This window comes from Helianthus annuus, chromosome 10, assembly GCF_002127325.2.
Source record: "Helianthus annuus cultivar XRQ/B chromosome 10, HanXRQr2.0-SUNRISE, whole genome shotgun sequence".
Taxonomy (NCBI): Eukaryota; Viridiplantae; Streptophyta; class Magnoliopsida; order Asterales; family Asteraceae; genus Helianthus; species Helianthus annuus.
Window position 1 is genome coordinate 84,629,071 of NC_035442.2, and position 17,639 is coordinate 84,646,709.

The 17,639-nt window shown below is 39.2% G+C and overlaps 2 protein-coding genes across 2 annotated transcripts; one reads left to right on the forward strand and one right to left on the reverse strand.

The window, feature by feature from the left end:
- The first annotated feature begins 11,472 nt into the window (after nt 1-11,472).
- LOC110885045 (probable ribosome-binding factor A, chloroplastic) lies at nt 11,473-13,914 on the forward strand. The gene is made up of 4 exons (XM_022132743.2): nt 11,473-11,985; nt 12,069-12,242; nt 12,707-12,841; nt 13,694-13,914. The coding sequence occupies exons 1-3, from the start codon at nt 11,674-11,676 to the stop codon at nt 12,818-12,820; spliced, it is 600 nt and encodes a 199-aa protein (XP_021988435.1). The 5' UTR covers nt 11,473-11,673; the 3' UTR covers nt 12,821-12,841; nt 13,694-13,914.
- Nucleotides 13,915-14,314: 400 nt separating this feature from the next.
- Nucleotides 14,315-14,725, reverse strand: LOC110881764. The gene has a single exon (XM_022129927.2). It carries the CDS (start codon nt 14,723-14,725, stop codon nt 14,315-14,317), a length of 411 nt encoding a protein of 136 aa, XP_021985619.1.
- Between the last annotated feature and the right edge of the window lie 2,914 nt (nt 14,726-17,639).

Sequence of the window (17,639 nt, forward strand, 5' to 3'; positions counted from 1 at the left end):
CCACTGGTACCTTGGAAGGAATTGCACTGACTTGGTGGAACGCGCAAGTTCAGATTCTAGGGCTGGCAGCTGCTAACGCCACCCCTTGGAACGATTTTAAGGAATTGATCAACCGAGAATACTGCACGCGTGATGATATCCACAAGTTGGAAGTGGAGCTTTATCATCTGAAAATTACGGGGTCGGAAATCGAAGCTTATACGAAACGGTCGAACGAACTGGCCATCTTGTGTCCAACCATGGTGGATCCTCCAATAAAGCGCATCGAGTTGTACCTCAAGGGTCTAGCATCAGAGATTCAGAGCCATGTGACATCGGCTAACCTCGACAATATCCAAGACATTCAGCGTCTTGCTCATCGCCTCACGGATCAGGCGGTGGAACAGAACAAACTGCCAAAGCGCATCAGTGCAACTACTACCGCTACCACTTCAGCTACTCCTGCTACTCCTAGTGACAATAAGCGGAAATGGGATGGGGATTCCAGTAAGGGTTCCGCTACCGTTCAGTCTCAAGCACAGCAGCAGCGCAAGAATAATGATTATCAGAGCCCGAGTCAGCAATCTTATGGTGGTCAGGGGCAAGGTGGATATCGGGGAATTCACCCACTATGTAACAGATGCAACAGACACCACAGTGGTCAGTGTCGCAAGGGCCGCTGTCACAGATGTCTCAAGATAGGGCATGAAGCTAAAGATTGCAGGAGCTCACGACCTGCGAATCAGAACCAACAACAACCACCAGCGCCTCAAAACCAACAGCAGCAGCAACAGCGAGGCAACAGGGGATGCTTTCAGTGTGGTGCTGAAGGCCACTTCAAGCGGGATTGCCCCCAGTTGAACCAGAATCGCAACAACAATAACAATCAGGGCAATGGGAACAACAACGGTGGAAACAACAATGGCAATGAAGCTAGGGGGCGTGCATTTGTGCTGGGGTAGGGAGAAGCAAGGAATGATCCCAACGTAGTTATGGGTAAGTTTCTCCTCGACGACTTTTATGTTACTGTATTGTTTGATTCGGGTGCGGATACAAGTTATATGTCCCTAAAAGTTAACCAAATGTTAAAACGTACACCCACACTTCTGAACACCAAACATGTCGTAGAGTTAGCTAACGGTAAAAGTCTAGAGGCCACACACATAGTACAGGGTTGTAATATTATCCTCGCTGGTCAGACTTTCTCTATCGATCTCATTCCCATAGTTTTGGGTAGTTTCGACATCGTCATTGGAATGGACTGGTTATCCCAACAGCACGCAGAGATCCTATGTAAGGAGAAGATAGTTCGTATTCCCCGTTCTGGTAAAGAACCCCTAGAAGTTCAAGGCGACAAGAGTGGTGCAGTGGTTGGCATCATCTCCTTTCTAAAGGCTCAGAAGTGTTTGCGTAAGGGCCACACTGCCATTCTGGCACTTGTTACCGATGCATCAGCAAAGGAAAAGAAATTGGAAGATATTCCTGTTGTACGCGACTTTCCTCAGGTGTTCCCTGAAGATTTACCTGGTCTACCGCCTCATCGCCAGGTCGAGTTTCAAATCGAGCTAGCACCAGGAGCAGCACCGATAGCACATGCACCGTATCGCTTAGCTCCATCAGAGTTGGAAGAACTCTCTACACAACTACAGGAACTCTTGGATAGGGGATTTATCCGACCTAGCTCTTCGCCCTGGGGAGCTCCAGTATTGTTTGTGAAAAAGAAGGACGGTACCTTCCGCATGTGCATCGACTATCGTGAACTGAACAAGGTGACAGTGAAGAACCGCTACCCCCTTCCACGTATTGACGACTTATTCGACCAGTTGCAAGGGTCGAGCTACTACTCCAAGATAGACCGAAGGTCAGGTTACCATCAGCTGAGAGTCCGGGATGAGGACGTCTCCAAAACCGCATTCAGAACTCGCTACGGCCACTACGAGTTTCTTTTCATGCCATTCGGGTTGACAAACGCACCGGCAGTCTTTATGGATCTTATGAACAGGGTGTGCAAACCCTACCTGGATAAGTTTGTGATTGTTTTCATTGATGACATCCTGATCTACTCCAAGAGTCAGGAGGAACACGAGCAGCATCTACGACTTATTTTGGAACTTCTTCGAAAGGAACAACTGTACGCCAAGTTTTCAAAATGCGACTTCTGGCTTCGTGAAGTCCACTTTCTAGGCCATGTGGTAAACAAGGATGGGATCCATGTCGATCCATCCAAGGTAGATTCGATCAGGAACTGGCCTGCACCACGTACACCAACGGAAATACGCCAATTCTTGGGTTTGGCGGGTTATTACAGACGATTCATTAAAGATTTCTCAAAGATTGCTCAGCCGCTTACGCTACTGACACAGAAGGGTGTCACCTACCGTTGGGGTAATACTCAGGAAACCACTTTTCAGCACTTGAAGGATAGACTTTGCAGTGCACCTATCCTCTCATTGCCAGAGGGCACGGACGATTTTGTGGTCTATTGTGACGCATCAATACAGGGGCTTGGTTGTATATTGATGCAACGGGATAAAGTTATTGCTTACGCTTCGCGCCAACTCAAGGTTCACGAACGGAACTACACGACGCACGATTTAGAGCTGGGAGCTGTTGTTTTCGCGCTCAAGATATGGCGACACTACCTGTACGGTACCAAGTGCACTATCTACACCGATCACAGGAGTCTCGAGCATATCTTCAAGCAGAAGGAATTGAACATGCGTCAAGGTCGATGGGTTGAACTACTGAATGATTACGAATGCGCCATCAAGTACCATCCAGGCAAAGCCAACGTTGTGGCTGACGCTCTCAGTCGAAAAGACACTCTACCTAGACGCGTGCGAGCACTACAGCTTACTATTCAGTCTGGCCTTTCTGCACAGATACGAGATGCTCAGGTAGAAGCATTGAAACCAGAAAACGTAAGGGCTGAAGCCTTACGCGGCTTAAGGCAACGATTAGAACAGAAGGAAGACGGTGCCTATTATGTAACGGGGCGTATTTAGGTCCCACATTATGGAAACTTACGGGAGCTGGTAATGGACGAAGCTCATAAGTCTCGATACTCGGTGCATCCAGGTTCGGATAAGATGTACCACGATATCAGAACAACGTATTGGTGGCCTAGTATGAAGGCCCACATTGCAACGTATGTCGGCAAATGTTTGACCTGTGCGAGAGTCAAGGCGGAATATCAGAAACCGTCAGGTCTACTTCAGCAACCCAAGATACCACAATGGAAATGGAAAGAAATTTCCATGGATTTTGTTACTGGCCTGCCTAGATCCCAGCGTGGGAACGATACGATTTGGGTGATCGTGGATCGACTCACAAAGTCTGCACACTTCCTAGCTATTAAGGAAACGGACAAGTTCTCCACTTTAGCAGGCGTATATCTCAAGGAAGTTGTCTCAAGGCACGGGGTGCCAACCTCTATTATTTCGGATCGCGATGCACGATTTACTTCAGAACTGTGGCAAGCAAGGCACAAATCTTTTGGCTCTCGATTAGACATGAGCACAGCATATCACCCTCAGACGGATGGACAGTCTGAGCGCATGATTCAAACCCTAGAAGACATGCTTCGGGCATGTGTTATTGATTTCGGCAACAGCTGGGAAAAACATCTCCCTTTAGTGGAGTTTTCATACAATAACAGTTACCATACCAGCATCCCAGCCGCTCCATTCGAGGCATTGTACGGACGTAAATGCCGGTCACCTCTCTGTTGGGCAGAGGTGGGGGATAGTCAGATCACAGGACCAGAAATGGTAGTTGATGCTACTGAACGGATTGCACAGATACGGCAACGCATGGCGGCGGCTCGTGACCGTCAGAAAAGTTACGCTGATAAGCGCAGGAAACCACTCGAGTTCCAAGTTGGGGATCGAGTGCTACTCAAAGTCTCACCCTGGAAGGGTGTGGTTCGTTTTGGTAAACAGGGCAAACTCAATCCGCGGTATGTCGGACCATTCGAAATCATAGAAAGAATAGGCAAGGTGGCCTACAAACTGAACCTACCAGCAGAACTCGGTGCAGTTCACAACGTTTTCCACGTGTAGAATCTGAAGAAGTGTCTGTCAGATGAGACCCTCATAGTTCCTCTGAAGGAACTCACTATCGACGAACAGTTACATTTCGTCGAGGAACCAGTTGAAATCACAGACCAGGATGTCAAGGTCCTCAAGAACACGAGAATCCCTCTTGTACGAGTTCGTTGGAACTCCCGTTGTGGCCCAGAGTTCACCTGGGAACGCGAAGATCAGATGAAACAAAAGTATCCTCAGTTATTCGAGAACAGTACAACCACTACTGAGGTTGAAGCTACCACGGAATTTCGGGACGAAATTCCAGATCAACGGGGGGAGGATGTGACACCCAGGAAAACCAGTAAACGATACGACTTACCTAGCTTCCTCAGTGAGTACGTAACAAATTTCGGGACGAAATTTCTTTCAAGTTGGGGATAATGTGACAACTCGTATTTTAGAACCGTCTCTTGTATTACGTGTTAACCTGTATGAACTCTATGTGATTACGTGAATTTTGTTGATTAAGTGAATGCTATGTTTTTGTGAATGTTTGAACCTAAATCCGATTACACGAACTCATTCGGCCCACACATCCTTGTACTCGAGACCATGAGGGCAACCCATTAAAGGGTTCGGCCCACTCCCCTTGTGTGCGTAAAACATACCCATTATGGGGTTATGATCCTCATAACTTGCAAACCACAAACACACACAAACCCTAGGAGCTCTCTTCTTTCTCTCTAGAACTTGAAGGCAAACACATCCTTTCCATCGAAGATCCTTGTGTTCGGATCATCCTCGTGATACACTCTCAACCGGTTAGTGTTTGTTATTAGTTGATGTTATGTTATGTGATTATACATGTCTCATGTGATAAATTGTAAATGGTACATGATTGTTGATCAATGATTGTGTACTGTCATATGAGGATCTAATTCGGTTAGGGATTCTATTAGTAAAATCATTGTCAATTATTCGTTGCATGATGCTAAGGTTGTACGATTAGATCGGATGTAGTAATAGGCTAATCGGTTCAGGTGGATGCATGATAACCGGCTGTGATGTGTTGTTATGATTTGTGGTATTGATTGGTTTGTTGTACACATGACTTAGGGTTACATGATAGTCCTTGAATTCGTTAATCACATGATCCGATTATATGTTCCATAGGATATTGAATTGTTGTTCTGGAATTGATGATGATAATGGTAATATGAATGTGCATGATTACTGAATAATTGTGATTTGATCTGAATTGTGAAACTGCCAAAACTGTTAGCAATTGTTACGGAAATCATGAGCTGCAAATCAGGAAGTCTGTTACATCACCTAGTCTCGACACAGATTGCGAGTCGAGAACTCACTGTCTCGACTCGAGACCACAACACCGACACAATCAGCACAACTCGAGACCACGGTTGCGGGTCCGGTTGCGACTCGAGACCGTCTAGTCTCGGCTAGTACATGCATGACTCGAGACCTCCTTTGTTGCGACTCGAGAACTCCAGGACTGCAACTCGAGACCGCACTGTCTCGACTCGAGATCTCTAGTCTCGACTCGAGGCCACGAACACATGCACACTGTTGGACTTATACACTGTTACGAGTCCAACCATTTGGGCCGCATACTTGGACTTTGTTTACGTGACTGTGTTGTTGTTGAACTGCCATGATTATACGTGTATGCTATGATCGTTACTGTGTACAATACGTGTAGAACATACGTGCACTACTTGGATACGAACCTAACTTGTATGGTAACCATGGTAGGACGTGGTTGACCACCATATAGCTTAATTGAACTTTTCTGTGTATCTGCCGAGCAAAACCAAGGTGAGTTCACACTCTTACCAAGGCATGGGATTCCCAGGGTCGGGAATGGGTTGGAAGATTTCTTGTACTTAAGACATTATCGGAATTACGTACTTTAGGCCTCGGGAGAGGAAGGTTATTGATAAATACTGCTAGACTAGTGATACAAATACGTCTCTTCGCACACACGCCGGGAATGGCTGCGATAATAGAACTAATCTTCGCACACATGCCTAGAATGGCTGCGAACCATACACTAAACTTCGCACACATGCCGGGTGGGCTGCGATACAAATATACCTAGTCTAGAATACTTGGGAAACTCCCACTAATCTTCGCACATGCCTAGAGGGCTGTGATACAAATGCATACGATACATGGATTACTAAACGAAAATACGACTTACTATACTATCACGAACACTGAATAACCACTGTGAACTCGCTCAACTAGTTGTTGACTCTCTGTTACATGCCTTGCAGCACCTTAGGTACTCATGGAGCTTGCACGGGAGGCACAGTCGTTGTGGACATGGATCGTGGATGCTTTGATAAACACTTATGACAGTTGAAAACTTAATCATTACATTGGATTTTATGCTATGCTTCCGCTACTTAAACTATGTTATTTGAACACCTTTCATATTGAGGGTTGACATACATTTACGTTTACTAATTACTTATATGTTCAATATTATTGGTGGCTTGATCCTGGTCATGTCACGCCTCCAAACGGTGGTTCTCCGCAGGTGGATTTTGGGGGTGTGACAAAACCTGTTTTCTAACTTAGTTAAACATGTTTTAACATGTTTAACTCGTCACTTTTAGTCTAGTGCTTGCATAGGGTCGTAAGTCAAGCGGTCTTGACAACCGCTTAGACTTTCGAACCCGACCCGTTTGGTCGATCGTTAGGATCCGACCAAGCATATTTTGTGACCATAGTTGTATAGGGAATAAATTTCCGAGGTTATACCTTATGGTCTGTTAGTTTAATTAGTTGTATGATAGGTAGTTTATATGCCTTAGGTAAATGACCAAAATGCCTTTTTCATGCATAATTTGATTTTAAGCATATGTAACTTAATCTTTGCCACTTAAACTGATTATGCAACATATTTAAACATGTTAGGGCATATAATACATGTCATAGGACTAGTTAGGCGTCTCGAACGCGCTTTCGCGCGAACGACGCGTTAAAGTAGCATAGACTACCTTAACGGGTCGTAACGGGTCGTAAGCACTTAGGATAGGTTCCGATTTAGAATGTAGGCTTTGTTAAACCATATCATATGAGTTCCAATACTCATTTGGTTTACGAGACCTCATTCTACCCGATCTCCCGATTTAGGTGTCGATTTATTAACTTAGCGATCCGAATACTAGGTACCACTTGATTTCCTTGGTTTTCCCGAGCTTTGTTAAGTTCATTTAATCGAGGATACTTTGCATTCAATGTGAGTACATAGTTCCCCTCTTTTACCGTTTTCGAATGTTTTGGGGTGATTCATATGTGCTAAACGATTTTCGAGCTTTCGAAACAAATGCTATGGTTTATATTAAACGTAATGATTTCTATAATATCAATGAACTTGTTGGGGCGTTGGTCGAAAGACATTGAATGACATTCATTAACTATTTTTAAGCCGACCAGTAGTACGTTATGGTACCATAGGATATTATGATACCATAGGATAAGACAAATCCCGTTATCGGACTTTCACCATGGTTATGGGGGTAATGTGGGCAACGACAGAACCTGATAATTGTTAACTTACCCTTTGGTGGTTTGTTAATACGAGTTGAACGATTACGACGAGTCACACAGGTTTGAATGTATTCAATAAAACGACCAAAAGTTAGTTTTCACTATTTAAACATGAACCACTGGAACTATTGAACTATGTGAACTATTGAACCACTGGAACTATTGATCTATGAGAACTATTTGAACTACTTGAACCACTGGAACTATCTGAACTATGTGAACTATTATGAATTATTTGAATGATTGGAACTAATTGAACTATTGAATGATTGGGTTATGGTAAGTGATTAGGTAACGGGGCAGGTGTAATATGATAAAAGCATGGTGGATACGCCGCTGGTACTTCCTATATATAAGTGCTTTTAACACATTACATGTCATTGCGTTATCTAGATCATTTGGACAAATGTTTTCAAACGAAGTTACACTACAAGGTTTACTTAAAGATATAAACCATACAATGTTTACTTTCAACGACAATTTACTACTTGGTTTACAAAAGACAAATGTTTTTAGTTAAGATTCATGGCTACAATGGTTTTGGGTTTACACATATATCAACTTGTAAAGATTGATAGAAACATACTGCAATATCAAACTCTTTTGTTTTCAAGGTATATGCTCGACAACTCTCGCAGTTGGACGAGGTATTGCAATATGAACTCAAGGCCATGAATCTGACACACTCACAAAACCTATGTACTCGCCGGCATTTTTATGCTGACATATTTTCACATATGTTTCAGGTACCATAGTTTGATGATGTTTGATGATGATTATGATGCCTGCTCACATAGGGATGGACGAGGCCTTAGTGACTTAATAACAATGAAGGACAATGTGTTCATGTTTTGTTTTCAATATTCGAGACAATGTAATAAACTTAATTCAATAAAACGAAACTTCAATCTATGTGTTGTGAAACAATGATTCTGTTATGACACTCCCCGACGTTTCCGCCGCGGTTTGTTGCTTTACGCGGTTGGGGTGTGACAGTACATGATGACGCTTTTCATGTTCATTTATTTTGACTTATTATTCGTCATTCTGGTTCCGTAGATTCTCTGTCACCGGACTTTCTACAATCACTGTCAGGTTGGCTACTTTGTCTTGCAACTCCAAGATCTTTTCATTATTAGGTTCTTCAAAGTAATCATAATCCACATCTCATAATGACTCAAGAACAGGTGTAGGAAATTCTTGCCTTGATGATGATGGACCTACTTGATCAGGTTTCTTTGATTCTGATGGTGATGGTGTTTGCGTAGGCATTGAAGTAGGTGTCTTGATGTGAATATTTATTGGCGCCTCTAAATAAACCGTTTCTTCTTCAACAGGTTGAGAACCTTTCTTTATCCGAACATCTTCAGTTTTGACTTCCATTGGCTCAACAACTGCTAGTTCATTCACTTTTTCTAATCCTTAACCTACTAGATCAGCAACCCCAACATTCTCAGTAGTAACATCTTCTTCATCTCTTAACTGCAAGCCAGATTTCTTCTTCTATTTCTTTACTTGTGGAGATCCAGTATTCTTTACACTGCTTTCACTAACTGTACTCTTTTTCCGGCCCATGTATTTCCTGGTTTTCTTGGGTACTTCTTCTTCAGGCTTGTACGTTTCATCCTGTTCTTCTTCAATTAGTTTCTTTTTCTCCTAAGCAATCTTACCACTCAGTGGATGTGGATCACGAATAGTTAAAACATAGTCATCGCTTTTTGTTTTTTCATCGTCCGACTTATCTTTCTCTGTTGTAATATATACAACCACCTCTTCTTCTTCTTCTTCTTCTTCTTTGAAAACCTTCTTTTTCGCTCTCTTTCTCTTTTTCTTTTGTGAACCTTCCTGTTCATTTCTATCTTGATTAACCTTTTACTTCTTATATACACAAACCCCTTCATCTTTTTATCTTCATTGTCTGAACCACTGTCATCATGACACCATTTTCCATTATCTGGGGCTTCATAATCAGGTATCACACCCCAACCGATGGCGGAAACATCGGAGTGAGACGAAAACAAATCGCTCAAAGCATCATAACACTGATTGTCACCAAATGTTTACCATGGTAAACAAAGATGATGCATCACCAAAATAAGGACCAATCTTGGGTTTTCTTTTACATTTTTTTAATCTCTTATTATGTCATTTCCATCTAACATTACTAACCATGATCAATTATTAAAATGTCTAACTTAATATTGTCTGGGTTGAGTTATTCTACAAAGGAGTATAAAAATAAGAAGTGTAAGAAACCACTATAAAGTGACAAAGAAATCAAGTGGAAAGGGTAATTTTGTCAAAGAGAATAAAAAGATGATGCACATGCAAGTCACATGCTATTCCCCCTTGTTTTCTAAACGTCCATAACTTTTTTTACGTCATTTTTTTTAAATTATATCATAAAATCGAGTATTTTTTATCTTTAATATGTGTACCACATTGTTGTATTTAGAAAAAAAAATTCGAAAACCCAATTGCGTATTACATAATGGACATTGCGTATTACACAATGAACATAACGTAAAACACAATGAGAAAACCCAGTTGCGTATTACACAATGGACATAACATAAAACACAATGAGTATCAAACTAAAAACACAATGGAAAGTAGACCAAAAACACAACCGATGACAACAGATAAAACACACAATGGACATAACGTAAAACACAATGAGTATCAAAATAAAAACACAATGGAAAGTAGACTAAAAACTCAATTGATGACAACTGATAAAAGACACAATAAGTGAGATCAAATAAAAGACACAATAGACAACAAACAAAAACACAATGGGTATTAAACTAAAAACACAATGGAAAGTAGACTAAAAACACAATTAATGACGATAGATAAAAGACACAATAAGTGAGATCAAATAAAAGACACAATGGACAACAAACTAAAACACAATAGACAACAGACTAATACACAATGAACAACAGATTAAAACACAATGGATAGCAGAATAAACACAATGACCAGAACCTGTAACACAATATATAGAGTACCCAAATATAACACAATCTTTATTGTGTCATAAACTGTGTTATAAGTTTTGATAAAAACGTAGTGGCCTGAACCCAAATTAACGTTGTGTTATAAGTTTTGATAATAACACAGTGTATAGAAGTCCTAGTAAAAACATAATGAACAAAACCCAATTAAAAGACACAATGATCTGAACCTTTAACATAATGCAAAAAAAAAAAAAAAAAAAAAAAAAACCAGTAAAAATGAAATTCTTTATTTTATTTTAGCAATATCATACTCATATTAAAGATAAAAAACGTTTGTTATTATGGTGAACTTTTTTTTAAAAAATGTCATATGAGAAAGTTATGTACGTTTTAAATTGATTGGGGGAATTGACATTTGCTTTGCATGTGGAGAGAGAAATTAAATCAATCTAGGATTCCTTTTATACACTTACATTATCTTATTTTCTTTAAAACTAATCTCAACACTTAAAATCTTAGATCAATGGACCAAAATCCTGATTACACTTCTTATTTATTTTTCCTTTGTATTTCATCCTAATCCAATACTTTTGTACTGTTATAACTTTTCTAGTTATTGTTTTTATTACTTTATTATATTAGTTAATTTTAAACATATTTTTTTCTATTATATCTCTTGAGATACAATACTTTATAAAATTTCAAGTATTACATTGCAACGTGTCGATATCTATCTAAAACAATGATTTTGTTTTACCTTTACGAAACGAACCAATATCGTTTGAACAAATCCGGTAGCAGTATAGCGTATGGTTTATATATCTTAAGCTAGAGAGAGTGTCACTATACCGTCTAGCAACATTGATTGTCGATTTCGACGGAACATCGATAATTATTAGAAGTTTCAACTAATATAAAATGTGTTGATATGGTTTTGATCATATGATAACTGGATTTTTTGAGTTTTATATTTTCGCTAGTGTTGATAAAGTGTAATGAATCAAACCGAGCCGCCAACCAAGAGTTAAAAGAATTATATAACTTTGGGCCCAACCAAGAGATTTTGGTTCTCCTTTCCTTTGGTTCCTCCTATCCTTTCTCTCTCTCTCTCTCTCCCGGAGAAAATGACGACGACCCTGACCACTATCAATCATTACTGCTACTGTAGTTGGCCGAGAAGCAGCGTAAGATGGTCGAGGTCGACTGGGTTCCCAGCGGGGAAATTAGGTATGGGTGTGAGAAATAATGTAATTTGTATGGCGAAGGAGAGGAGGGTGAAAATGGTGGCGAAGCAGATACAGAGAGAGCTTTCTGATATGCTGCTGACCGACCAGGTTCTACAGTACGCTATCCTGCCCGAGGCTGCCCTTGGTGCTGACCGCTATCTCTCGTCTGTTACCACCATCAGCGATGTTGAAGTCTCCTCCGATTTACAGGTAGGGTAACAAGGGTTAGTTAGGTTAATTTCCCCAAATTATTATTATTAGATATAATATAATGGTTATTTGTTTGTTTGTAGGTGGTTAAGGTATATGTATCTGTTTTTGGTGATGAAAGAGGAAAGGAGGTAGCCCTTTCTGGGCTGAAGTCGAAAGCCAAATATGTGCGTGGCCAACTAGGCAAGCGTATGAAATTACGCCTCACTCCTGAGATACGCTTTATCCAAGATGAATCTTTAGAGAGAGGAAGCAGGGTAACATCTTTTTTCATTTTCAACACAAATTTCACTTATGCACCAAAACATATTTTATTATTCATTGATTTCTATACTACTAATCATTTACAGTAACTTTTTAGTGCTTCTCATTTGAACTCACTGCATAAATCTCTCTGTGTGTGTGTGCGTGTGTTATATAAGATCGTTCAATACACAACCAAATGACCAATTCAACTGTCATTTTTCCACCTCTAATACGACCTAATGCTTCATTGCAATAGAAAGAGAACAACGGACAACCTGGTTCATTTGTTTGTCCCTTTTCTATTAATCCTTCAAGAACATGCCTTTCTGTTCCGGAATAGTAGGCTAAAAATTGAAACCTAATTCATACTAGTTTTGAAGGCCTAAGAGGGACATCAAGTTTATTGTTTAAAATCAGTGGTGAAACTGTCAACATGTGATATGAGGCCAACATGCTAATTGATTTGTATATTTAGGTGATTGCTATATTAGATAAGATTAAGAGTGACAAGGAGACGGTGGAAAATCCATCTGATCCAAATGAAGACTGGGATGACGAGGACGATGATGACATCATCTACGTGAAGTAGCTTTCTTGTTTCTCTCCCCTGGTGAGTTCTCATTCTTTATTAATTTAGAAAGAATGCATATATGTCTATGGTGTATGTTTTTTGCTCTTTGTTTCTAGTGATCATTTTTTTTTTTTACCTTAAAACCATATGGACTTGTCACATCCTTATCTGCCATCACACTTCTTTTAGGTTGTATCTGATGATCATACAGGTGGTATTTGGAACATTTAATACAATCTATTGGGTGTTTGATTTGATAGTAAGCCTGGCAAAACGGGCGGGGCTGGTGTATAATCTGAGTCAAATCTACAAGCTTTCTAATTTGTGTTGACCCACATGCAATTTTCTTTTACACCCATGTTTGAAGAATGGGCCCTATTTCATACGATCTGGCGCTAAATTCAAGGGGGGTAAGGGGCTTAGTAATATTGATTAGTTTGCTAATCAAGATTACCAGTTGGCTAAGCAAAGGGTTTATGTTGGGTCTAGGAAGTCTTCTAATATCAATAGGATGCTAGGGTCCATAGCAATCAAAGGCGCATAACACATGCGCAAATTCCGGCCAAAAAACCTGCCTGAAACATCTAAAAAGGACCTAGAAGCAGTCTAAAACTGCTAAAATTCATGTTAGTATTGTGCGCCCTGCTCACCCTTTGCGTCTGGTGCCTTCCTTCGACTACTATGTTAGGGTCAAGGGTTTTTGTTATCAACTTATGATGAGTATTTTGAGTCTTTAGTTTCCTTATATTGTAATGGCTTGCTAATCAATATTCCTTCTTGGCTAAGCTAAGATTACTCGAATTTGCACTCACTATCTTATTCTTGTTGTTTCTTTAGTTTGGTTATTATTATGTTCCTTGGTTACATGAAAAAGTTGTTACACATGTGCAGGTCAAGCATTAACTGAGCGAGTAGCTGCTCCTGACCAGTGATGATGTGTAAATAATTCCTTAGACAAGGTGGTGGTGCTGGTTCCATGCTTATTCTTTTCAAAACTTGTTTTTTTTTTTTTTTTAAGTTTGACATTTGATGTGTATACTTATGATCATGAAAGCTTTCGATTACAGCTTTGTACGATTAGAATTTTGCATGCCGTTGGGCATCTCCAATTATACTCTGTACCATCATCACCAGTTCAGCACCTCCACATGATCATAAACACAATGCATGAACACAATAATATGAAGGTGCAAATATGTCACATGCCATGAGCAAAACTATAATTGGCAAAACGGCTGGGTAAAGGGTAGTTTAAGAAGTGGTCATTTTAGTTTGGGGAGTTAATAGCCAAAATGGTACCTGAGATTTGCTCACTTTTGCCACTTTAGTCCAAAATTCAAATTTTCTAAATTTGGGTCCTTGAGTTTTGCATTTTGTTGCCATTTTAATCCAAATTTCAAAAAAGTCTAATTTTGTCAGATTTCTTACTGAATTTTGCGTTCTTCCTCAATAAAAAAAAATAATAATAATAAAAATGAAAAAAAAAGCCTCAAACAACTTTAAAAACCCTAATCAATTATGTCTTTCACTCTCACCTTCCCCCATCATCTTCTTCCTCACTCTCACCTTCCCCCACTCTTCACCGGAGTTATAATCATCATCCAAATCATCATCGTCACTATCTCTCCTCCGATTCTCCGTATAATACTCTTTCAGTTTCTTTGACCAGTCCGGCACACTCACCGGCACCGACGTCGGAGTTCCTCCGACCGGTTTCCGGTTTACAGCAACAGACGAAGATCTCTTTGAGATCCGTGGAGACGGCACCGGTTTACGTAACTCCAGTGAGATGGAGACGTTGTTCCAGACGTCTGATTCGTTAAGTTCGAATTCGAACATTGGATCAGATGTGACGGAATTGTTTAGTTCGCCGGAGATGAAGCGGTATTGTGGTGTGACGAAGTGGCGATTTGATGCTGCCATCGGTTGAAAATGGTGGTCTGATGAAAGATGATGGGGAAAGGTGAGAGTGAAAGACAAAATTGATTAGGGTTTTTATAGTTGTTTGGGGCTTTTTTTATTTTTATTAATATAAATCAGTTTATAATAATATATAATGACAATTTTGCCCTTATGAGAAATGAGGAAGAAGACAAAATTCAGTAAGAAATCTGTCAAAATTAGACTTTTTTGAAATTTGGACTAAAATGACAACAAAATGCAAACCTCAGGGACCCAGATTTAAAAAATTTGGATTTTGGACTAAAGTGGCAAAAGTGAGCAAACCTCAGAGACTATTTTTGCTATTAACTCTAGTTTGGTTCAGAACATGTTTTACAAAAATTGGTACGGTCCAAATAGGTCTTTATAGAGTTGGTCAATTTGGTTCGGGTTTGAATAGGTAGGTCTTTATAAAGTTGATCAATTTGACGTTTATTTATATTTTGTTAAGTATTAGATGTACTTTATATTATTAATAAGTTGTTAATTCTTTTTGTTAAAAATATTTTTATGATAACAACACAGGGTCGGCTGTAAGTAAAAAAAAAATAGGATGCCCCTGAAATTCTCTTCTAGATCCGCTACTGCTTCCAGTGGCCCGTTAGGCCATAGGCGGTATGCATTCAATAGGGATGAGATGATGAGGTGACAGTGCTGCGCATAGGGAAATCCATCTAGAATGAAGATGACATTCATGATCATCCCCACTCTTTCTCTTTCTCTCTCTTTCTCTCTCTTTCTCTCTTCTCTTATTATTTATTTTATATATTATTTAAAAAAGGTTTGGAAAAAAATGATTTGAAATGGTGAGGGTTGGTTTGGAGATGAAAAAAATGAGGTGGAAAAAGGGAGACGTGGCGTTAATGTGGTGTTAATGTGGCTTAAGGATGATGGCGTTAATATGCAAGGTGAGATGATGTTCCTATGATGATGTTAGATGAGAAGCATCAGGAGGCATATTGAAGAAAGCAATTTTTCACATAAACTCTTAATAATTCTGACAGTTCTCAAGTTACTTGTTTCCAGTTCTATGTAGGTTGACCCTTAAAAATTACTCATGATCCAGAATGACCAAAATGTTTGTGTAAACACCCATAATAACCCAACGTTAAGTGTTTTAAGTTAGTTTGGACGTTTTGCCAAGCATAAACAAAACCTAAACCTAAATTAATAATAACTAGTATTAAGCACCCAGCGTTGCGATGTGGGAGTAATGACAAATAGCACCAAGGCCACAACACCGCTAGCGACCACCAACACTGAAGTTGCGACATGTTAATGCGGAGAAATTAGACCGAAACATAAAACATAGAAAATAATAACTAAGTCGATTTAGGACCTGTGCGTCACGATAAACCAATCAAACGGGAAAAAATAGACTACCATAAAGACGTTGAACCACACACGCACGTTGCGTAATGCTAACTCGCAAAATTTAGACAAAGCGTAAAACAAAACGTAAAAATGTTGAACCACACATGAACGTTATGTCGTGTTAACTAGCAAAATTTAGAACAAAACGTAAAACAATTTTTTGCGAAATATGAAAAGTATAGGATACCAAAGTCGAAAGTAAAAAAGTTTTTAGGTTAAATTGACATAGATAAAAAGCTTTGGGGTTAAAAATAAAAAACTAAAATAATTTTAGATTAAAAGTGTAATTATATTATTTTTTTTAAAAATCTCTCTAAACATAGAATACTTGATGTTGATATTTTTAATGGATAAATATGAATATCAAATAACCAGGGAAACCCTCATTTGGAAGAAAAGAATATTCACAAAGGTTGGCGTACATGGATAACATGCTGACTTTAGAGAAGATTATTTTATTTTTCGAGTGGGTGGATAAGTTATTTTTAATTTGTTGATCACTATTTTCAAAAAAGAAAAAAATGGTTTGTTAACAAAATATTGGTTTTTAAGAAGTTGTGAGATGATAGAACATAAGCAAGGAGTTTAATGAAAGAGAGATTGCCACATGAACACAAAGATATATAATGGTTTACTTAACTTTTGGTGAACTTAAAAGATAAACTTATGGTTTTTGTCTTTTGGTAAAGTGTGTCTTCAAGTTTCTTACAATACAAATTTTTAAACATTTCATATCGCTTGACTATATTGTTACAATGAAATTAGAAGGTTGGTATCTCGTAGGGCTATGACACTTGGGTTAGTTTTTGCATGTCCTACAATGTTTCTCTTAACAAGGCATTGTAGTCTTACGGTGATCCTATGTTAGTTCGTCTATAACATTAAAAATTGATTTTGAAATGTTTTTTCGTTTCTCTTTAGGGGTAAGCTATACGGGTTCACTTAGCATTGCTAGTTATGTATGTGAAACTAAACCAAGCTTGTACTGTTTGTGATTTTGATGATCGTTGGCCAAAAGAAAAGAGAATTTAGAGACTTAATTCAACATTTCATTCATAATCAAAACAATTTTATAGCCACAAGGAAAACTATCCAACAAGAAAACTAGGAACACAATGAAAAAGACGTGCAGCAGGACATGAGTCTTGTGCACCAAGGGTGGTGGTGTGGCTTCTTCTATTCCATGTGTGTGTGTATAAACTTGTAACTCATAACCTGGTAAATCTTTTGTGAATAAAGTTTCACATGCTATAAGTTAAATTATTCCACTAAAATGTTCAGAATGAGGACCCTTATTCTTTACTACTATACAAGAAGGTGATTATGGCAACAATGTCGTAACAACATCTGTGTTTGTTCGGTCTAATAATAAGTCATAGGATGTAATGTTACATCAAATGACAAGATGATGTCAAACGAGCAATCTCACCCTTATTTGGCTCTACATGCCTTGTGTACAATTAGCTACTCGGCCCTTCCACCTGTTGAGTTTATGAATAATAATGTTCACTTCTCATCCTTA